The 23,591-nt window shown below is 43.9% G+C and overlaps 1 protein-coding gene across 1 annotated transcript in view; it reads left to right on the top strand.

Moving 5' to 3' along the window:
* The window catches only part of LOC115134853 (neural-cadherin-like), a 104,404-nt gene that overhangs the window by 48,067 nt on the left and 32,746 nt on the right, over positions 1-23,591 (top strand). Inside the window, 12 exon segments of the mRNA XM_065022439.1 lie at positions 2,761-3,044; positions 3,555-5,163; positions 5,963-6,056; positions 7,118-7,302; positions 8,665-8,891; positions 9,596-9,873; positions 16,579-16,793; positions 17,776-17,903; positions 18,040-18,167; positions 20,136-20,259; positions 20,783-20,963; positions 22,934-23,100. Of these exon segments, the coding sequence (XP_064878511.1) occupies positions 2,761-3,044; positions 3,555-5,163; positions 5,963-6,056; positions 7,118-7,302; positions 8,665-8,891; positions 9,596-9,873; positions 16,579-16,793; positions 17,776-17,903; positions 18,040-18,167; positions 20,136-20,259; positions 20,783-20,963; positions 22,934-23,100 (3,620 nt within the window).

Genomic DNA, 23,591 nt, shown 5'->3' with positions numbered 1-23,591 from the left:
TTGGGAAATTGTGTCATATGCTGCATTTGCTATAGGGCAATTGTTTACCTTTTGTTCGTGACACTTTGATATCTTGATAATATGCAGCTGTTTAAAGGGCAAATCTACAAATGTAACAATAACAAAATGGGCACCCCGCCACTGTTATGGTTCAAATCTGAGGGGTGGGACTAGAGAAATATAACCATTCTCAGTTTAGTAGACAGAGCTACAGTATGGATGCAAGGACTGACCATCCATGATATGAAAATTATTGTTTTAACCATGTTATGAAGCTATAAAGTGTTTGTTTACATTTACAATGATTACAAACATTGGAGTAAAACAAGCTATATATTTTGGGTTCGCATGGATTGTGACAGTTGAACTAAGCTCATGAGGCATTTATAAGTTATATTCTTCAAGAATCAATGGATATAAAGTACCAGTCAAACGTTTAGACACAACCAGGGTTTTTCTTTATTTTTTAAAACTATTTTCTACATTGTAGAATAACAGTGAAGACATCAACACTATGAAATAACATTGGCTCTCATTAGGACCACCACAGGAAAGGAAGACCCAGAGTTATCTCTGCTGCAGAGGATAAATGAATTACCAGCCTCAGAAATTGCAGCCCAAATAAATGCTTCACTGAGTTCAAGTAACAGCAGCATCTCAACACCAACTGTTCAGAGGCTGCGTGAATCAGGATCATGCTCAAATTGCTGCAAAGAAACCACTATTAAAGGACACCAATAATAAGAAGAGACTTGCTTGGTATAAGAAACATGAGCAATGGACATTAGACTGGTGGAAATCTGTCCTTTGGTCTGATGAGTCCAATTTTGAGATTTTTGGTTCCAACCGCTGTGTTTTTGTGAGACGCAGAGTAGGTGAATGGATGATCTCCGCATGTGTGGTTTCCACCGTGAAGCATGGAGGAGGCGGTGAGATGGTGTGGGGGTGCTTTGCTGGTGACTCTGTCAGTGATTTATTTAGAATTCAAGGCACACTTAACCAGCATGGCTACCACAGCATTCTGCAGTGAAACACCATTCCATCTGGTTTGCTCTTAGTAGGACTATCATTTGTTTTTCAACAGGACAATGACCCAACACACCTCTAAACTGTGTAATGGCTATTTGACCAAGAAGAAGAGTGATGGAGAGCTGCATCAGATGACCTGGCCCCCAAAATCACCTATCCTCAACTCAATTCAGATGGTTTGGGATGAGTTGGACAGCAGAGTGAAGGAAAAGCACCCAACATGTGCTCAGCATATGTGGGAACTCCTTCAAGACTGCTGGAAAAGCATTCCAGGTGAAGCTGGTTAAGAGAATGCCGAGAGTGCGCAAGGCTGTCATCAAGGCAAAGGGTGGCTACTTTGAAGAATCTAAAATATATATTTCTTTGCTTACTAAATGATTCCATATGTGCTATGTCAGTGTTGATGTCTTCCCTATTATTCTACAATGTAGAAAATAGTAAAAAATTAAGAAAAACCCTTGAGTAGGGTGTCCAAACTTTTGACTGGTACTGTATATACAGTTGAATTCGGAAGTTTACAAACACCTTAGCCAAATACATTTATACTCAGTTTTTCACAATTCCTGACATTTAATCCTAGTAAAAATTCCCTGTCTTAAGTCAGTTAGGATCACCACTTTATTTTAAGAATGTGAAATGCCAGAATAATAGTAGAGAGAATGATTTAGGTAGGTAGAAAGGTAGAATGGTGGTGATGTGGACGCCAAGGAACTTTAAATAAAATTTATTTGTAAAGCCCTTCTTAGCTGATATCTCAAAGTGCTGTACAGAAACACAGCCTAAAACCTCAAACAGCAAGCAATGCAGGTGTAGAAGCACAGTGGCTAGGAAAAACTCCCTAGAAAGGCCAGAACCTATGAAGAAACCTAGAGAGGAACCAGGCTATGAGGGGTGGCCAGTCCTCTTCTGTCTCTGCCGGGTGGAGATTATAACAGAACATGGCCAAGATGTTCAAATGTTCATAGATGTTCATTTATTTCAGCTTTTATTTCTTTCATCACATTCCCAGTGGGTCAGAAGTTTACATACACTCAATTAGCATTTGGTAGCATTGCCTTTAAATTGTTTAACTTGGGTCAAATGTTTCGGGTAGCCTTCCATAAGCTTCCCACTATAAGTTGGGTGAATTTTGGCCCATTCCTCCTGACAGAGCTGGTGGAACTGAGTCAGGATTGTAGGCCTCCTTGCTCGCACACGCTTTTTCAGTACTGCCCACAAATGTTCTATAGGATTGAGGTCAGGGCTTTGTGATGGCCACTCCAATACCTTGACTTTGTTGTCCTTAAGCCTTTATGCCACAACTTTGGAAGTATGCTTGGGGTCATTGTCCATTTGGAAGACCCATTTGCGACCAAGCTTTAACTTCCCGACTGATGTCTTGAGATGTTGCTTCAATATATCCACATATTTTTCCGTCCTCATGATTCCATCTATTTTGTGAAGTGCACCAGTCCCTCTTGCAGCAAAGCACCCCCACAACATGATGCAACGAGTTTTAATGACTCCAAGGGTATGTGAACTTCTGACTTCAACTGTATGTACTGAGGCTGCATATGAAAGAGCACAATGTTCCTTGTCTGAAGCACTGCTTCAGACAGAGCACTATGGGGCAAACAAGTATTGTACTAAGTAAGGAATAGGGTGCCATTTCAGACTTGCCCAAAGTCTCAGTACAGCATCTAAAACTCCATCCCCCAGAATCCCCTCTTAAATTCCCTGGTCCCTCCCCAGGTGCCAATGCCAAGTTGCGCTACCAGATAACTTCGGGCAACACAGGGGGGGTGTTTGACATGGAGCCTGAGGTGGGAACCATCTTTGTCGCCCAGCCTCTGGACTACGAGCAGCAGAAGAGGTACAAGCTGCTGGTGCTGGCATCGGACGGGAAGTGGGAGGACTATGCCGCCGTGGTGGTCAACGTGGTCAACAAGAATGACGAGGCGCCCGTCTTCTCCACGAATGAGTACTATGGCTCAGTGACAGAGGAGCTAGATGGCTCACCGGTCTTTGTGCTCCAGGTGTGTGTTCTTTCTCTAACCTGGGTGCCAGTCTGTTTCTGTTTGAGCGGTCAGGTACCGAGGCTCAATCAACCATGTCAAATGCATGCTTCTGTATACTAACTGTATATATGCTAGCTATAGCTAATAACTACATGTCACTCTACAAGTTATTTCTGTCTCTAGCCTGGGTGTCTTTCTGTTTCTGCTTGAATCAAAACATGGTTTTGTTCATGGACAAGGCAGGGATTCATTTTGAATGCACAAACAGTCAGCTAGCCAGGATAATCTTTATCAAGCATAAATATCAAATACTTGCTTCTGTATGTCATGCATGTACATGACAAGTCTGCTATCCATTACATAAACAATGGATGTAAAGATAGATTGATGGGATGCTTGCTTAGAAAGACAGGCACACGGATGCATGCGCACACACACACACACACACACACACACACACACACACACACACACACACACACACACACTCTTAGATGTGGATTGCTGATGAGTTGGGTGTCTCACCAGGTGACGGCCATGGACCCAGACAAAGATGCAGACCAGGACGCCGTCCGCTACTCTCTCCATGGTCAGGGGGCGGACTCTCAGTTTATGATTAATGAGAACACGGGGGAGATGTATGCCCAGAAGACGCTGGACCGCGAGGAGCGGGCTGTGTGGCGCTTCGTGGTCCTGGCCACGGACGAGAAAGGGGAGGGGCTCACCGGCTTCACTGACGTCATCATCAATGTATGGGACATCAATGACAACGAGCCCACTTTCACCTGCACACCCGATGGCTGCCACGGCAACGTAGCCGAGAACTCACCCCCAGGAACTTTTGTCATGGAGATGACGGCGGCAGACCTTGACGACACGGCAGTGGGTCAGAACGCCATCCTCACCTATCGTATCATCAAGAACGCCCGTGACACGGATTCTGAGGAACTATTTACAATCGACACTAGTACGGGCACCATCTCCGTGGTGACCGGCGGGCTGGACAGGGAGGTGGCAGAGCGGCACCAGCTGGTGGTCGAAGCCAGGGATGGAGGGGGCATGGTGGGTACAGCTACCGCCACTATCATCATCATGGACCTGAACGACCATACCCCCCGGTTCAAAGATGAGTGGTGTGGGGCTCGTGTGTCTGAGAGCAGTCCTCCAGACTCAACCGTGCTGGAGCTGGAAGCTGTGGACCCAGACTCTGGCCCTCACGGCCTGCTGGGCTTCAGTGTGGTGGCGGGGGACCAGTGGGAGAGGTTCTACATGGTGAGCCACAGAGCAGAGCAGTCTGGGAGTCTGAAGCTGAGGAAGGGGCTGGACTATGAGAGGCCCGGAGAGCAGCGCTTCAACCTCACCATCCAGGTGGAGGACTCTGACTTCTCCAGCCTCATCCACTGCATCATCCAGGTGCTGGATGAGAACGACCACATCCCTGAGTTCACCACCACCTTCTACCCCCTCGCTCCTCTAGTGGAGGACGTTGCCGTGGGAACCAGCATCACCCAGGTGAGGGCCAATGACTCAGACTCTGACCTGAATGGAGAAATAGTCTACAGCATCTCCCCGGAGTCAGACCCGTACGATAATTTTATAGTGGACCGAGACGGCATTGTGACCGTGACCCGTCCGCTGGACAGAGAGACAATGCCCGAGTACCAGCTGGTTGTCATGGCGACCGACCGCGGGAGTCTGGCGTTGACAGGGAGCGCCACGGTCCAGCTGAGCCTGCTTGATGTTAATGACAATGGGCCAGAGCTGGAGGTGGCCTACACCCCTGTCCTCTGGGAGAACAGCCCTGCTCCACAGCTGGTGTGGCTCAACCAGACCTCCACGCTGCTCCACGTTATCGACAGGGACTCCCCAGAGAATGGGCCTCCCTTCTCCCTCACCCTTCCCCGTCTTTACGCCCCCGACTTCCACCTACAGGACCATGGTAATGGCACGGCAACGCTCACCGCGCTGCGCCGCTTCGACCGGGAGCACCAGAGGGAGTTCCTCCTGCCCGTGGTCATGACGGACAGCGGCCGTCCGCCAATGACGGTCACCAACACACTCACCATCACCGTGGGCGACCAGAATGACAATGCCCACCAGGAGGGAGAGAAGGAGATTTACTTTCACAGCCGGAGGGGTGAGTCCCAACTTTCCATCAACTTTTAGACATTCGTATTCACGAAGCCTCTAAGAGTAGGTGTGCTGATCTAGGATAAAGTCCCCCCTTTTATTCTTCATGATTTAAAAGGCAACACTAAGATTCTTTGTGAATATGGACCCAGGCCTTTCCCCAAGTTAGCACAGCATGGCAGTGCTCTTTCTGTCTTTCTGTGTACCTATTCTGTATTGTCTGAATTAGTAATTGATACACCCAGGGCAAATATTAGCATTTTGTTGCAGCATTTCATGATTCTTGATTGCAAATCATTCCTATCGGGCTTAAGAACATTCGACCCCCACACACTCTCTCCACTCTGCTAATTGTATCTGGCCCTGATGTTAACTTGACCATTATAAGATCTGTGGTGTTCCTCAGGGGTGATTGTTAGGCCCATTAAAGTTCTGATCATAGACCTGGATTTTTTAGTTTTCAGTAATTGTATGAGACACTGCAGCAGCTTGACTCATACAGGCCCTGGTTGTTTACCCAGCTGCAGTACGCTGGCACTGGGGCTCGATAATAACATAATCCATAGAGAGATAGCCCTGACTTCCTTAAGCTCTCAGCGCTCCTCGCATCTCAAGTGCTGGAAGCCTATTCAACCCAGACAGTGGGACTTCACACTCATGAACAGAATAGGAAGAACAGAAACAGCAGAATCACTGAACAGCAGATAAGAAAACGGCTGAAGATAAGCGGCCTGGGGCCTCTATCACTTTCGGTTTGGAAACCGTTGTTTTCAGACAAAATCAAAGTCTTTGTGTGCGCTGGACAGGAAGGATGCAGACTACTTCGCTGGGCAAGGTCTATGCCCCTGATCAAGATGATTGGGACAACAAGACCTACACCTTAGACGCAGGAGGAATGAGGTAGGTGTTATGTTTGTCTGTAACCAGCGTGAGTCATAACAGGACAGTTAATCAGTTAAACAGTTAACATATGACAGATGCAAATATGTATCCCTATAAATATGATCTTCAGCTACTTTCACTCAAAGTCTCAGAGTCAAATAAAATGAAATGTGATTTGTCAGATGCTTGGTAAAGAACAGGTGTAGACTAAGAGTGAAATGCTTACTTATGAGCCCTTCCCAACGATGCAGAGAGAAAAATAAAGAAATAATAGAAATATAGAAAGATAATAGCATGAGGAATAAATACACAATGTGTAACAATATCTTGGCTATATACACAGGGTACCAGTACCGAGTTGATGTGCAGGGGTACGAGGTCATTTAGATAGATATATACATATACATAGGGATAAAGTGACTAGGCTGCAAGAGAGACAATAAACAGTAACAGTCAAAGAAAGTCAAAGAAATGGAAAGGATGGAGGATATTACCACATTTCCTACTTGACCAACAAGTGCCTCTTGTTCAACATGCACTTAACCCTAATTGCTACTGTAAGTCGCTCTGGATAAGAGCATTTGCTAAATGACAAAAATGTCAAATGTTAATGTAATCAGAGCAATCAGTGGATGCATTTGTATCATGTCAACTGGTGGACTCGCTGGGGAACAAGGATCAAGAATATTTACACCAAGATTGTTTGCAATTTTGCATCTAACACAGTCAGGGAACAGAAGAAAATCCCAATTGCATATTTTACACATTCCTGTTTTATTCATATGCCAATCGTGACCTGTTTCTATGACTACCGAGCTCCTTTGGTGGAGATGTAAACAAAATAGCATTTACCTCCCAGCAGAAACAAAACAGTTGTTATTTCCGTTAATTTCCTTTGGTAGTCCAGGGTTGTAGGCACAAAATGGAATAAAACATGGAATAAACACTTAAATTGCTTGTCCATGTCCAATAAGAAACATTTATTTCCATTTCCCGTTGTATTTTAAAATATTTTCCATTGCATGCCCTTAATGAATACTACCCAGTCTTTTCCACCACATTTATGTCCTCCCCTACAGGTATTTCACTCTAAACAGGAGTTCAGGCCACCTGGCCATCAGACAGAACACCCTAGCAGGGAGCTACTATCTCAGAGTGGGAGTGTCGGACGGGGTGTGGCCAGACGTGGTGTCTGGGGTCACAGTTCACGTCCGGGAGCTAGAGGACATGGCCATCCACTCGTCAGCCTCCTTGCGTCTGACCGGTAAGCTACTGCAGCATGACAACATCGTACTTATCTATTCTACAGTTTATGTCAAGATTCGTGATTACACTCTTAGAAAAAAAGGTGCTGTCTAGAACCTATAAGGGTTCTTCATTGTCCCAATAAGGTTCCTAGTAAAACCCTTTTTGGTTCCAGGTGGAACCCTTTTGGGTTCTATGTAGAACCCTTTCAACACATCGTTCAGCAACTAGAGTCATGCTTCTTCAGCTGCTGTTACTCCACAGCAGGGATGCTCTATATGAGATGATGAGTCTGAACCTGTCAACATGAATAACTTTTTCCATTTGTTTTCCTTTCTCTTGCACTCTATCGCTCATCTTTCCGCCCACACCAAACGTCAGGCTTTTTATTTTACTTTGTTGTGTTGTTGGAGAGATAGACAATGTAGCTTTCGAGACATATTACAGGTTGTCATATTAATTCATGGTAATCAGCTGCTGCTCTCTGGATTAAAATAGAAGAAAGAAGAATGAGTAAATTATTTTTTTAAATTAATGAATTAAAAAACATACAGAACCCTGTAGACTTACAGTATACACCTTAAAATAGAGAGTATCTCTGGATCTAGAACTGGTACTTTTAAATCTGAGGTTAAACTGTGAGTCAGTAAATTCAATGGATTGGATTTATGTTAATCTTTAACAAAAGATCCAAGCGATTTATGTCGAATTGGGGGAGCTCACCTTTTCACCTTTACAAGCTGTGAGGTATGTACTTTAAAGCAAATTTATTAGGATAACCTATAGTCGCTATCACTTCAAGCAGCAGTGTGTATCACACCTCAGGTGCCGTTTTCACAAACAAATGAAGTTTAATGTCTTGGTCTTTTGGCTCTCTGGGCAAATCCCAAATGTAAAGGTCAATTTCAAAACTGCCAGGTTAGTCCTTGACATTTGAAAATCCATTTTATGAATAGACTGCAAGGCTATTAGGCATGCCAGGGCATCAATTTCACTTTGTAGAGATTAAAGAGGACTTTTTCCATCCTCTCCGATATTATTAGAAGAGACGCATTGCATTGCTAATGCTTCAACCTCTAAATCTATTTGACAGTGAGGCCGTCAATGTTTTATACTGGAGCCAAGAATCGGTCTCAGTGGAAATAATTAAAGAACGGTAAGTTAAATAGTTTCACTACATAGGTGAGTGAATCAATGTGAGGCCAGTATAGATCAATTCTATTTGCTAATTGAACCAAAACTGAGTTCACTTTGATCAACTTCTCCTGTCAGTAAATAGTGAATGTTCTTGAGGTTCTAATGCCTGAGGTGTGTTTCTGTCTTTGTGTGTGTGTGCCTGTGTGTGTGTGTGCATATGTGTGTGTATTTCCGCCTTCTGCAGGCATCACTGCCAGAGAGTTTATTGAGTCCCGGGTGGACGAGAGGAGTCGACAGGATATGTTCAGGAGCTTCCTGTCTGAACACCTGTCCATCAGATCAGGCACAATCAACGTCTTCAGCCTGACAGACGTTAGACCGAAGACGCTGGACGTGCGCTTCTCTGTGCACAGCGATGGCTACCTGCGTCCAGAGAAACTGCACGGATACCTGGCGGCGCATAGAAAGAAGGTACACGCCTCAATGTTTTCCCATCTTGAAGATAGGGATCTTAGCTCATACATCTCTGGGTGCAGAGCTTGGTGTTGTCGATATTGTTTCTTTATCAGCTAAGAGGTGCAATGTGCATTCATATTTTTTTCAATAATGTTGTTCGCACCAACTCTCCCTGTTCTGTGTTCATAACTGCTTCCTTACTCATTCTCTCTCCCTCACCTCATTCCCTATATCTCTCCATCCCTCTTTCACTCTCTCGCCGACCCTCCTTTCTCTGTCTATCTCATTTCTCATTCATTTATTGAAAATAAATCTGCCATTTTGGAGATGTACTCGTTTCTTTATAAGTAAATATTTGTATGCGTGAGGAGTATCAGCCAGGCTCATCCCTCTCTGTCCTCCCTTACTTCCCTTACCCTCTTCTATCTATCTATCTATCTATCTATCTATCTATCTATCTATCTATCTATCTATCTATCTATCTATCTATCTATCTATCTATCTATCTATCTATCCCCCTCTCTCTCCCTATTTCACTCTCCCGCTCTCTCTCTTTCCATCTCTCTCTCCCTCTCCCCCCTCTCTCTCGCTCTCTCCAACTCTCTCTCCCTTTCTCTTTCTCTCCCCCTCTCTCTCATTCCCTCTCTCTCTTTCTCTCCATCTCTCTCTATCCCCCTCTTTTTCTTCCCACCAACCCCTCTCTCTGTCCCTCTCCTCAGCTGCAGTCTCTGCTGCGGGTGAACGTGTCCCAAGTAGAGGTGGATGAGTGTGTGTACACAGACTGCAGGCCGGGTGGCGGCTGCTCCACACAGCTCAGCGTCAGTGACATACCCACCCTGGTCGATGCCGGGAACATAGCACTGGTGTCTGTGACGATGATGTCCTCTGCCCAGTGTGGCTGCTCTGCCAGGGACCGGGTCCATCAAGCTTGTTCCTCCTACCTCAGAAACCCCTGCTTCAATGGAGGCACCTGCATGGATACCCTCAGTGGGTACAGGTGAGCAGAGAGCAGGGACCAAAGCAATACCATCACCTGAGGACTATGTGAACTGGGTTTTGTTCATTAGGGCACATCGCAGCAGAAAACACAAATAAGAGTGTCTTATTGGACACGTGCAGATAGTTCCTAATTTTTTCACTCTATTTCGGACCTTTTTCTTCCACTTTAACTCTACCGAACACGATCGTATCCTGTCTTTATTGTAATTAATTTATTACACAAGATAAAGATCCTTCCATCAGAGACAATTGAGAGATAATTAAGAGAAGGTGATAGAAATAGTCAGGAGGAAATCTAGACACCGATGGTGATGTGAAGAAAATTATACCATAATCAGAAATAACACCAATCTGAATAAATTAGAGAAGAAGAATGACAATAAATTCAGGGTAAAAAAATCTATAGTTTGATGATAAATTGCCTCATAATTATATACTAGAGCCTTGAATGCTAAGCATATAAAGCAGTCAGAAATCCATAAAAAAAAAGTACAAGGCCCCATGTGGGTGTATCACAGAGGAAATAGCATGGAGCTAATTTGATGATGAGAATTGGTAGGATTTAAGAAATGTGGGCCAGTGAGATTACAACAAGCACTACACACCCCTCTCCCAAGTGCTGACAACTTTTCAGAATCCCACTTAATACCATTTACATGAGCATGTAAAGTTAAATAAGGCAAACAGACGTCTGCCTTAAGACCTTAGAACATGACCATCACACTCATGGGGTGTGTCCCAGAGCCGTATGGCACTAGTCAAAAGCATGCTGCAGTCTGCAGTCTTGTGAGAGAGCCCTTGTCAGAATATAGATGCTGCTATATAACCCAATGTGTATTCAGAATGTGTGTGAAAAATCAAATTTTAGGCCAATCCCATGTCGAGAGAGCTTAATAGCCAGTCTGAGACATTGGCCTTATCAGATCGTGTCAGTCAGAGGAAGAAACATGCTCTGTGCTCTGGAGTCTGGATTGGCATTGCTCTCTGGAGTCACATGGAGAATGCCTGGGAAGGTCTGTTATGTGTGTGTGTGTATATGTATGTGTGTGTGTGTGTGTGTGTGTGTGTATGTGTGTACGTGTATGTATGTGCAGGCACAAACATGTGTGCATGCTTTCTCCATGTATGTATGTGTGTGTACATACATCACAGAATCATCCCCTGTCTCTCTCTGTATGGATCAGTATTCCTGACATGTCTTGGCCCTCTGCAGAATAAACAGAGTTGGAGATGTTGACAGAAAGAGAAAACAGCCCCTAACTGTACATAGCAGAGCCATCCACTCAGATACAACGCCACATGAAAATAGATGGCTCTGACATTATCTACCAAGCCCAGTTAGTCACACATCACGTTTCGCCAGGGGTCTGAGAATATTCTGTCCTGTTTTGGATCCAAAGTGATATTTTTCTCTCTGCGTGTATTTCTCTTTATATCAAGGCATTTATTTGATTACTGTTTACAGCTAGTAGGTATGCAGATTCACTAGAGGAGGCATACAATAAAGAAGTGGCGGAATAACGTGAAGAAGTGGAGGAATAGCATGAAGAAGTGGAGGATGAGCATGAAGAAGTGGAGAAATAGCGTGAAGAAGTGGAGAAATAGCGTGAAGAAGTGGAGGAATAGCGTGAAGAAGTGGAGGAATAGCGTGAAGAAGTGGAGAAATAGCGTGAAGAAGTGGAGGAATAGCGTGAAGAAGTGGAGGAGGAATGGAGGCGTGAAGAAGTGGAGGAATAGCGTGAAGAAGTGGAGAATAGCGTGAAGAAGTGGAGAAATAGCGTGAAGAAGTGGAGGAATAGCGTGAAGAAGTGGAGGAATAGCGTGAAGAAGTGGAGGAATAGCGTGAAGAAGTGGAGGAATAGCATGAAGAAGTGGAGGAATAGCATGAAGAAGTAGAGGAATAGCATGAAGAAGTGGAGGAATAGCGTGAAGAAGTGGAGGAATAGCGTGAAGAAGTGGAGAAATAGCGTGAAGAAGTGGAGAAATAGCGTGAAGAAGTGGAGGAATAGCGTGACGAAGTGGAGGAATAGCGTGAAGAAGTGGAGGAATAGCGTGAAGAAGTGGAGGAATAGCGTGAAGAAGTGGAGGAATAGCGTGAAGAAGTGGAGGAATAGCGTGAAGAAGTGGAGGAATAGCGTGAAGAAGTGGAGGAATAGCGTGAAGAAGTGGAGGAATAGCGTGAAGAAGTGGAGGAATAGCATGAAGAAGTGGAGGAATAGCATGAAGAAGTGGATGAATAGCATGAAGAAGTGGATGAATAGCATGAAGAAGTGGAGGAATAGCGTGAAGAAGTGGAGGAATAGCGTGAAGAAGTGGAGGAATAGCATGAAGAAGTGGAGGAATAGCATGAAGAAGTGGATGAATAGCATGAAGAAGTGGATGAATAGCATGAAGAAGTGGAGGAATAGCGTGAAGAAGTGGAGGAATAACATGAAGAAGTGGAGGAATAGTGTGAAGAAGTGGAGGAATAGCGTGAAGAAGTGGAGGAATAGCATGAAGAAGTGGAGGAATAGCATGAAGAAGTGGAGGAATAGCGTGAAGAAGTGGAGGAATAGCATGAAGAAGTGAAGGAATAGCATGAAGAAGTGGAGGAATAACATGAAGAAGTGGAGGAATAACATGAAGAAGTGGAGGAATAGCATGAAGTGGAGGAATAGCATGAAGAAGTGGAGGAATAGCATGAAGAAGTGGAGGAATAGCATGAAGAAGTGGATGAATAGCATGAAGAAGTGGATGAATAGCATGAAGAAGTGGAGGAATAGCATGAAGAAGTGGAGGAATAGCATGAAGAAGTGGATGAATAGCATGAAGAAGTGGAGGAATAGCATGAAGAAGTGGAGGAATAGCGTGAAGAAGTGGAGGAATAGCATGAAGAAGTGGAGGAATAGCATGAGGAAGTGGAGGAATAACATGAAGAAGTGGAGGAATAGCATGAAGAAGTGGAGGAATAACATGAAGAAGTGGAGGAATCAGCCATTTCACCCGTGATACAAGTCAGTATTCGACGTCCATCCAGAGACTGAAAAACAGCTTCTATCTCAAGGCCATTAGACTGTTAAATAGCCATCACTAGCCGGCCTCCACCCAGTACCCTGTCCTGAACCTAGTCACTGTCACTAGCCCGCTACCAGCCCACTACCACCCCGCTGCCCTGTGTACATAGACTTGGAATCACTGGTAACTTTAATAATGGAACACTGGTCTTTAATAATGTTAATAATGTTTACATATTGTTTTACTCATTTCATATCATACTGTATACTGTATTCTAGTCAATGCCATCCTATTCAACTATTGCTGTATATATACACTATTCTATCTCATGTATTCTACAGATACACTAAATATTCTATCCACATACTGTCCATAATGTCTATACATCCCATCACACATTGTCCATAATGTCTATACATCCCATCACATACTGTCCATAATGTCTATACATCCCATCACACATTGTCCATAATGTCTATACATCCCATCACATACTGTACATAATGTATATACATCCCATCACATACAGTACATAATGTCTATACATCCCATCATATACTGTCCATAATGTCTATACATCCCATCACATACTGTCCATGTCTATACATCCCATCACATACTGTACATAATATCTATACATCCCATCACATACTGTCCATAATGTCTATACATCCCATCACATACTGTCCATGATGTCTATACATCCCATCACATACTGTCCATAATGTCTATACATCCCATCACATACTGTCCATAATGTCTATACATCCCATCACATACTGTCCATAATGTCTATACATCCCATTACACACTGTCCATAATGTCTATACATCCCATCACATACTGTCCATAATGTCTATACATCCCATTACACACTGTCCATAATGTCTATACATCCCATCACATACTGTCCATAATGTCTATACATTCCATTACACACTGTCCATAATGTCTATACATCCCATCACATACTGTCCATAATGTCTATACATCCCATCACATACTGTCCATAATGTCTATACATCCCATCACACACTGTCCATAATGTCTATACATCCCATAACATATATACCAGTCAAAAGTTTGGACATACCTACTCATTCAAGGATTTTTCTTTATTTTTACTATTTTATACACGTAGAATAATACTGAAGACATCAAAACTATGAAATAACACATATGGAATCATGTAGTAACCAAATAATTGTTAAACAAATCAAAATATATTTGAGATTTTTCAAAGTAGCCCCCCTTTGCCTTGATGACAGCTTTGCACACTCTTGGCATTCTCTCAACCAGCTTCACCTGGAATGCTTTTCCAACGGTCTTGAAGGAGTTCTCACATATACTGAGCTATTGTTGGCTGCTTTTCCTTCACTCGGCGGTATCAGAACTCAGGATAAGACCCAGATGCAGACAGCTAGTCACGGATGTTTATTGGCAAAAAAACAGGTTAAAGGCAGAGGTCTGTAATCCAGGGCAGAGTCAATAAGGTACAGATCAGCAGGCAGGCTCAAGGTCAGGTCAGGCAGAGTTCCGGAAACGGGTCAAAGTCAGGCAGGTACAGAACGGCAGGCAGGCTCGGGGTCAGGGCAGGCAGAATGGTCAGAACCGGTGAAACGCGGAAACAGAACTTGAGAAAGTAGGGAGACGGGAAAACACTCTGGTAAGACCTGACAAGACAAGAACTGGCAACAGACAAACACAGGTATAAATACACTGGGGATAATGAGGAAGATTGGCGACACCTGGAGGGCTGTGGAGACAAGTACCAAGACAGGTGAAACAGATCTGGGTGTGACAGGCGCTCCAACTCATCCCAAATCATCTCAATTGGGTTGAGGTCGGGTGATTGTGGAGGCCAGGTCATCTGATGCAGCACTCTCCATCACTCTCCTTCTTGGTTAAATAGCCTTTACACAGCCTGGAGGTGTTGGGTCATTGTCCTGTTGAAAAACAAATGATAGGAAGCACAAACCAGATGGGATGGCATATAGCTGCAGAATGCTGTGGTAGCCATGCTGGTTTCATAGTTTTGATGTCTTCACTATTATTCTACAATGTGGTAAATAGTAAAAATAAAGAAAAACACTTGAATGAGTAGGTGTGTCCAAACCTTTGACTGGTACATGTTATTCAATCATTGCACCAACACTGTTCGAGTGCGTCAATGAGTGTTTGTGTAGCCAGGCGCTAAAATAGATTGATTACTGTTTACAGCTAGTAGGTTCTATTTGTGACGCTTGAACACGGCAAGTCCCGCCTCTCCCATCTCCTCATTGGTTTTTAGGAGCATATACCCACTTGCCATCTCCCCATTGGTTTTTAGGAGCACATACCCACATTGGTGATTTAAAGAGGCTCTGATCAGGCCCTACACCCAAACAAGGGCACTGCGTTCATCCACCTCTGGCCTGCTCGCCTCCCTACCACTGAGGAAGTACAGTTCCCGCTCAGCCCAGTCAAAACTGTTCGCTGCTCTGGCCCCCCAATGGTGGAACAAACTCCCTCACGACGCCAGGACAGCGGAGTCAATCACCACCTTCCGGAGACACCTGAAACCCCACCTCTTTAAGGAATACCTAGGATAGGATAAAGTAATCCTTCTCACCCCCCTTAAAAGATTTAGATGCACTATTGTAAAGTGGCTGTTCCACTGGATGTCATAAGGTGAATGCACCAATTTGTAAATGTAAGAGGAACTTAGGTCCACACTCCAGGCCAGTTGGTAGTGGTAATGCACCTTAAAGTAGGTTGCCAACCACCATATAAAGTCCAAAGTAGAAGAAGAAGCCTGAAGGAGGGGAGATTACTAGAAACGAATTTGGTGCACCCTTTTATCCGTGGATTAATTGTCGGAGTAGAGGACTTTACCTTAATTTCAGGTAAAATAAGAACCCAATGTTTATATCCCAAAACAAATTAGCTAGCGACAGCTAGCTAGCTAGCTAAATTACCATAAATGTTTATTGTTTTCAAATTAATATAGTTCGTTCACTTAAACATTTGGAGCTAAACATTAAACACTTCGAAATTTAAAGTTTGCAAACAACTTCGAAATTTGATGTTTGAGAAAAAATGTATGAACGTCTAATTCTAGAGCTAGTTGGGAGGAATACCATGAAGAAGTGGAGGAATAACATGAAGAAGCACTCTAGCTGATTTATCGGCGATTACTTCTCCTTTCCCTTCCTTTGCCTTGATTACAGACTTTAGCTCTTCTGTGGACCACTGCTAGTTTAACACACACATACACTTCACCATGCCAGGGAATCTGCACAGCAGAGTAATGGGTCGGAAACAAGGAGATATTGAGAATCAGTGATACTGTAGGGTACCTAGAAAAGTATTAATCATGTTCGAACAAAACGATCGGATGTGCTGCTGAGCGGTTGTAAGGGATTTTTCAGCAACAAAGCCTGTGTTGAGGCTCACAGGCTGAACAATGTGATAAGGATATCTAATGTATTAAATGCAGTATTTTCATATGTACTTGATGTGTTTCATGCCTAATGCACTAGCAGCTACTGTATGTGGTGTGTTTTATTAGTCCTATTCTCCTGTCTGTTGTCATTTATAAACATAGTCACATCCCACAGCACTTTACACAGAGATATATGACAGTAGAGACAGCCCCATCATAATGTTTCAATAGGGAAAAAATCACTGTTAATGTTCTCTGGGCTGCTTTTGTTTCATGCCACCACAGGTGCCAGTGCCCACCGCAGCATGAGGGTCCTGAATGCCAGCAGACGAGGCAAAGTTTCCTTGGCAACGGCTATGCCTGGTTTCCTCCCATAAGGCCGTGCTTTGATAGCCATCTTTCCCTGGAGTTCATCACAGAGGCTGAGGACGGCCTGCTACTCTACAGCGGGCCCCTGGCCACCCTGCAGCCTGGAGACCCCGAAGACTACATGGCTATAGGTAGGGTAATGTGTTACCCACCCAGGATTTGAACACGGGTCATGGAGATCACAAAAGCCCTTTGAACAAAAGCCTAGGCATTAACTGGAAGCTACTGTAACTCTGGATTTTAGGTCTCAGGCAAGGTTATCATCTTGGGATTTGAACTTGGGTCATCTGCGTGCCTCAATATGACACGTTAGCCCGCTGAGCTAAGCGATGGGCATTAGCTTACTTGTTTTTTCGGGGGGATATAAGCAAGGTTATTCATCAGGCTAGTATGGTTTAACAAACCACATCTGTTGCACAATGGCAAATGTATACTGTCGCTGCCTCCCAGTCCAACCAAGGTGCATGAATTGAATAACAAACTGGATGTGTGGGAGATATTCAGCATGATTTGCATTTATTGGGTTGCTTAGTCATACAGCCCATACAGAGTCAAGCCACTCAAACTAAAACAATGTAGCCTTGTTTATTGATTTACTTTTTCATCATTGTAGACCAAAATAATGGTCCATACCTTTGGAATGAACTGTATATATACAGTTTCATGTAATGTATGTACATTTGTATGAATGTACTATTTGACACTGAACATTTACATTTACATTTAAGTCATTTAGCAGACGCTCTTATCCAGAGCGACTTACAAATTGGTGCATTCACCTTATGACATCCAGTGGAGCAGCCACTTTACAATAGTGCATCTAAATCTTTTAAGGGGGGGGGTGAGAAGGATTACTTTATCCTATCCTAGGTATTCCTTAAAGAGGTGGGGTTTCAGGTGTCTCCGGAAGGTGGTGATTGACTCCGCTGTCCTGGCGTCGTGAGGGAGTTTGTTCCACCATTGGGGGGCCAGAGCAGCGAACATGATGAACAACATCCTTCTAAGAGTATCAGAAGAGCATCCTACACCACTGTTGAACTTTGACCCTTTAAGTCTGTAGGTGGAATGGCATGTTGATGATGCTGATATTGATGACCTCTCTTTTCCCTTCAGAGCTGATTGGTGGAACACCCAGTCTGAAGATCAACCACGGGTCTGGGACCCTGGTCCTGCAGTTGCAGGGCAACATGGTTGTGTCTGACAGACGCTGGCACCGACTGGATGTTAGAAGCAACAGTAAAGTAAATGGACTATTAGATGACTGTATTCAACACATTCTTTCATGTTTGTGTGTGTGTGTGTTGTGTGTGTGTGAGTACGCGCAGACACAGAAACACACACACAGACACATGTTCTTAACCTTGCTCCTGTTTTCAGGATGTGCATTTCACCTTGGACCGCTGCTCCAGTGCTATTGTTATGGAAACTGAGGGTGTGGACAGCTGGGCCATGACTGAAGACCGCTCCTCCTGTGAGGTCAGAGGAGTCACGCCTAATAGGGACAGGTAATGTCCTCCACAGAACCCCGCCCCTTGGGACGTCGCACCAATCGCACCTGCTAGCCAGCCAAGGCATTGTGGATGGACACAATGATTCCTCTGAAAAGCATAACAAAAACGAATAACCTCTATCCATCCATGATTATCTGTGATCACGGTAGCATCCACATTCATGTAGAAGTGTTCAGAAACATATTATATTCTTATATACAGTAAAAGTGATTTCAAAATGACACATTACAATATTTACAATTAATTTATATTGGGCGCAACATAATCTAAAAGAAACCAAAATAAACTGCAAATGCATCCAACAAGTGTGTAGTCACCAGTTTGATGGAATCATTCTCTCAACCAGCTTCACCTTAAATGCTTTTCCGACAGCCTTGAATGAGTTTCCACATGCTGAGCACTTGTTGGCTGCTTTTCTTTCACTCTGCTGTCCAACTCACCCAAACAATCTCAATTTGGTTGAGGATGGGTGATTGTGGAGGCCAGGTCATCTGATGCAGCTCTCCATCACTCTCCTTCTTGGTCAATTAGCCCTTACACAGCCTGGAGGTGTGTTGGGTCATTGTCCTGTTGACCAACAAATTATAGTCCTACTAAGCGCAAACCAGATGGGATGGTGTATCACTAACCATGCTGGTTAAATGTGCCTTGAACTCAAAATAAATCACAGACGGTGTCACCGGCAAAGCACCCCACACCATCACACCTCCTCCTCCATGCTTCACAGTGGGAACCACACATTCAGAGATCATCCATTCACCTGCTCTGCGTCTCACAAAGACACAGCAGTTGGAACCAAAAATCTCAAATTTGGACTCATCAGACCAAATGACAGTTTTCCACCAGTCTAATGTTCATTGCTCATGTTTCTTATCCCAAGCAAGTCTCTTCTTATTATTGGTGTCCTTTAGTAGTGTTTTTTTTGCAGCAATTCTACCATAAAGGCCTGATTCACACAGTCTCCTCTGAACAGTTGATGTTGAGATGTTTCTGTTACTTGAATTCTGTGAAGCATTTATTTGGGCTGCAATCTGAGATGCAGTTAACTCTAATGCACTTATCCTCTGCAGCAGAGGTGACTCTGTGTCTTCCTTTCCTGTGGCGGTCCTCATGAGAGCCAGTTTCATCACGGGGCTTGATGGTTTTTGCGACTGCACTTGAAGAAAGTTTCAAAGTTATTGACATTTTCTGGATTGACTGACCTTCATGTCTGAAAGCAATGATGGACTGTCATTTCTCTTTGCTTATGTGAGCTGTTCTTGCCATAATATGGACTTGGTGTTTTACCAAATAGGGCTATCTTCTGTATACCGCCCCTACATTGTCACAACACAACTGATTGGCTCAAGCGCATTAAGAAGGAAAGAAATTCCACAAATGAACTTTTAACAAGGCACACCTGTTAAATAAAATGCATTCCAGGTGACTACCTCATGAAGCTGGTTGAGAGAATGCCAAGTGTGCAAAGCTGTCAAGGCAAAGGGTGGCTACTTTGAAGAATCTCAAATATAAAATATATTTTGATTTGATTAACACTTTTTGGGTTATTACATGATTCCATGTGTGTTATTTCATAGTTTTGATGTCTTGATGAGTAGGTGTGTCCAAACTTTTGACTGGTACTGTAAGTTCATTTGTCCGAATAGTTATGTCACCTTCAAATATGGGGACAAGAACATAAAGTGCATTCATTTCTAAACGGTAAAACAGATATGTATGAAAATACCCTCAAACAAAAAGTGACATTCTGTACTTTCGCCTCATATGAAACATTTGATCTCAAAATCCAAAATGCTGATTATAGAGCCCAAAAAAACATTTTAGCTTCACTGTCCAAATAAATACGCAGGTGAGTGTATACCATATGTATATTGCGAATAAACAAACTTAAACTTGAAGGATAGATAGCTGGATGGACGGATGGAATGGTCAGACATTGACAGTGAAATGTGTCCTCCACAGGTACCTGAATGTGAGTCAGGTGTTGCAGCTAGGTGGGGTCAATGAGAACATGTCCTATGAGTATCCCCAGCTACAGCAAAAGCACTTCAATGGTTGTCTGCGCAACCTGGTTGTGGACAGTAAGGTAAGACACAAAAGTCTACAGCTCTGCCTAAACACCCTAACAAGAAAATAGTCTACCTCTCTAACTCCATCTTGGCTCTAAACATTGCAGTTTTATTTATTTTCTCACACCTTGGTCTGTTTGGTTGACTCGCTGGAAGATGTTTTTAAAAACGGGAGTTCAAGAGGAATGTAAATGTGAGCTCAAGGCTAAACTGGGAGTATCTTCTGAATGCTGATGTCTCTGTCATCACATTCCACTTTAGTCAGACTATATCAGTGCTGTCAGACAGGTTACATGTACTGGTGCACTGTATTTTCCTTCAAATTCTTTCTCTCATTTATGCCCATGATCTTTGCACCTCTCTACTTTAGGCTTCAGAAAAGGATGTATTGTGCATTATTGAAGATACACCTAAAATATCATGCCATCTCTCTCTCCCTTATTCTTTTCTCTCTCTCGCCCTCAATTTGTATTTTCTTTCTCTTCCTCTCTCTCCCTCCACATATCTCTCTCGCCCCCCTCTCTCTTCCCTCTGCTCCAGCTCTATGACCTTGGCTCTCCCTCGGCATCCTCCAGCACTGCCCCAGGCTGCTCTCTGACTGATGGGAACTGTATGAACATGGGTGTACCAGTCTGTGGCGCCAGGGGGCACTGTAATGGGCAGTGGGACTCCTTCAGCTGCCAGTGTGGGCCCGGGTACACAGGGATCCACTGTGAAGATGGTATGTCTTTAGAGAATTAACAGTCAGATTATAACAGGTGTTGTTTCTGGGTATCATGAGGTGGAGTGGACTGCATTGCATAGCAGAGTCCACATACACTTAAGTCGGTTAGGACATCTACTGTGTGCATGACACAAGTCATTTTTCTAACAATTGTTTACAGATAGTGAATTATAAGTGAAATAATCTATCACAATTCCAGTGGGTCAGAGGTTTACATACACTAAATTGACTTTGCCTTTAAACAGCTTTGAAAATTCCAGATAAAAAAAAGATATATATATATTTTTAAATGTACCCCTTTTACTCCCCAATTTCGTAGTATCCAATTATTAGTAGTTACTATTTTGTCTCATCGCTACAACTCCTGTACGGGCTCGGGAGAGACGAAGGTCGAAAGTCATGCGTCCTCCGTAACACAACCCAACCAAGCCGCAATGCTTCTTAACACAGCGCGCATCCAACCCGGAAGCCAGCCTCTCCAATGTGTCGGAGGAAACACAGTGCACCTGGCGACCCTGGTTAGCGCGCACTGCGCCCGGCCCGCCACAGGAGTCGCTGGTGCGTGATGAGACAAGGATATCCCTACCGGCCAAACCCTCCCTAACCCGGACAACGCTAGGCCAATTGTGCATCGCCCCACGGACCTCCCGGTCGCGGCCGGCTGCGACAGAGCCGAACCAAGAGTCTCTGGTGGCACAGCTAGTGCTGCGATGCAGTGCCCTAGACCACTGCGCCACCTGGGAGGCCCTTAATTGACATCATTTGAGTCAATTGGAGGTGTACCTGTGGAATGCCTACCTTCAAACTCAGTGCCTCTTTGCTTGACATCATGGGAAAAAATATAAAAAATCAGCCAAGCCCTCAGAAAACAAATTGTAGACCTCCACAAGTCTGGTTCAAACTTGCCTGAAGGTACCACGTACAGATGAACGAGTATAAACACCATGGGACCACACTGCTATCAGGAAGGAGATGCGTTCTTTCTCCTAGAGATGAACGTACTTTGGTGCAAATAAATCCCAGAACGACAGCAAAGGACATTGTGAAGATGCTGGAGGGAAACGTGTACAAAAGTATCTATATCCGCAGTAAAACGAGTCCTATGTCGACATAACCTGAAAGGCCACTCGGCAAGGAAGAAGCCACTGCTCCAAAACCGCCATAAAAAAGCCAGACTACGGTTTACAACTGCACATGGGGACAAAGATTGTACTTTAGGGAGAAATGTCCTCTGGTCTGATGAAACAAAAATAGAACTGTTTGGCCATAATGACCATTGTTATGTTTGGAGGAAAAAGGGGGAGGGTTGCAAGCCGAAGAACACCATCCCGACCGTAAAGCACAGGGGTGGCAGCATCATGTTGTGGGGGTGCTTTGCTGCAGGAGGGACTGGTGCACTTCACAAAATAGATGGCATCATGAGGAAAGAAAATGATGTGGATATATTGAAGCAACATCTCAAGACATCAGTCAGGAAGTTAAAGCTTGGTCGCAAATGGATCTTCCAAATGGACAATGATCCCAAGCATACTTCCAATGTTGAGGCAAAATGGCTTAAGGACAGCAAAGTCCTAACATTTCACATTCTTAAAATAAAGTGGCGATCCTAACTGACCTAAGACAGGGAATTTTGACTAGGATTAAATGTCAGGAATTGTGAATCACTGAGGTTAATGGTATTTGCCTAAGGTGTATGTGAAACTTCCGACTTCAACTGTAGCTCTGAAGGTTTAGAGCTCTTGTTAGCTTCAAGATGTAACTATTTTTAAATTATCCTATCTTTTGGAATGTAAAATTGTCTGAAGGCTTTACATGCATGACTCACACGTAAGATGACTGTGTCTGGCTCCTTTCACATGTGAATTGTCTCGTATTGTCTACTGAGTGCATACAATAGTGGGTACAGTATAATTAATTAATTGTATGTTGTATTTGAATCCCTCATGGTATCTCTCTTCAACTGACAGAAGTTCCAGAGTTTTCCTTCAATGGGAGGAGCCATGTCCAGTACCAGGTGGGCTGGTCACTCCCCGCTCGTCACTCCAGCTTTCAGCTCCAGGTGCGAACCCACACCCCCAGCGGTGTCCTCCTCAGCCTCCTCTCGCAGGAGCAGAATGAATACTTACGTCTGGAGGTGAGTCTTGTATTTGTATTTGTTATGGATCTACATTAGCTGCTGCCAAGGGTCCAGCAAAATAAGACAGTTTAAAATACTACATGACGTTACATTTCATAACACCTTACCCAACACATTCAGTGTGTTCCCTCAGGCCACCAATCCACCACAACATATTTACAATACAACACCCATATGCACGTGTGTGTAGAGTGCGTGTCTTATCATGTGCCTGTCTGTGTCTCTTCACAGTCCCTGCTGTTCCATCAGGTGTAACTTTATTTGGTTTTTAAAAATCTGATTCTACTGCTTGCCTGAATTACTTGATGTGGAATAGAGATCCATGTAGTCATGGCTCTATGTAGTACTGTGACACTTCCATAGTCTGTTCTTGACTTGGGGAATGTGAAGAGACCTTTGGTGGCATGTTTTGTGGGGTATGCATGGTGTTTTAATTTTTTTTTCATTTAACTTTTATTTAACCAGGTAAGCTAGTTGAGAACAAGTTC

This window comes from Oncorhynchus nerka, linkage group LG9a (genome assembly GCF_034236695.1).
Source record: "Oncorhynchus nerka isolate Pitt River linkage group LG9a, Oner_Uvic_2.0, whole genome shotgun sequence".
Taxonomy (NCBI): domain Eukaryota; kingdom Metazoa; phylum Chordata; class Actinopteri; order Salmoniformes; family Salmonidae; genus Oncorhynchus; species Oncorhynchus nerka.
The sequence above is the reverse complement of the archived record's forward strand: the minus strand, read 5'-3'. Positions and strand labels throughout refer to the sequence as shown.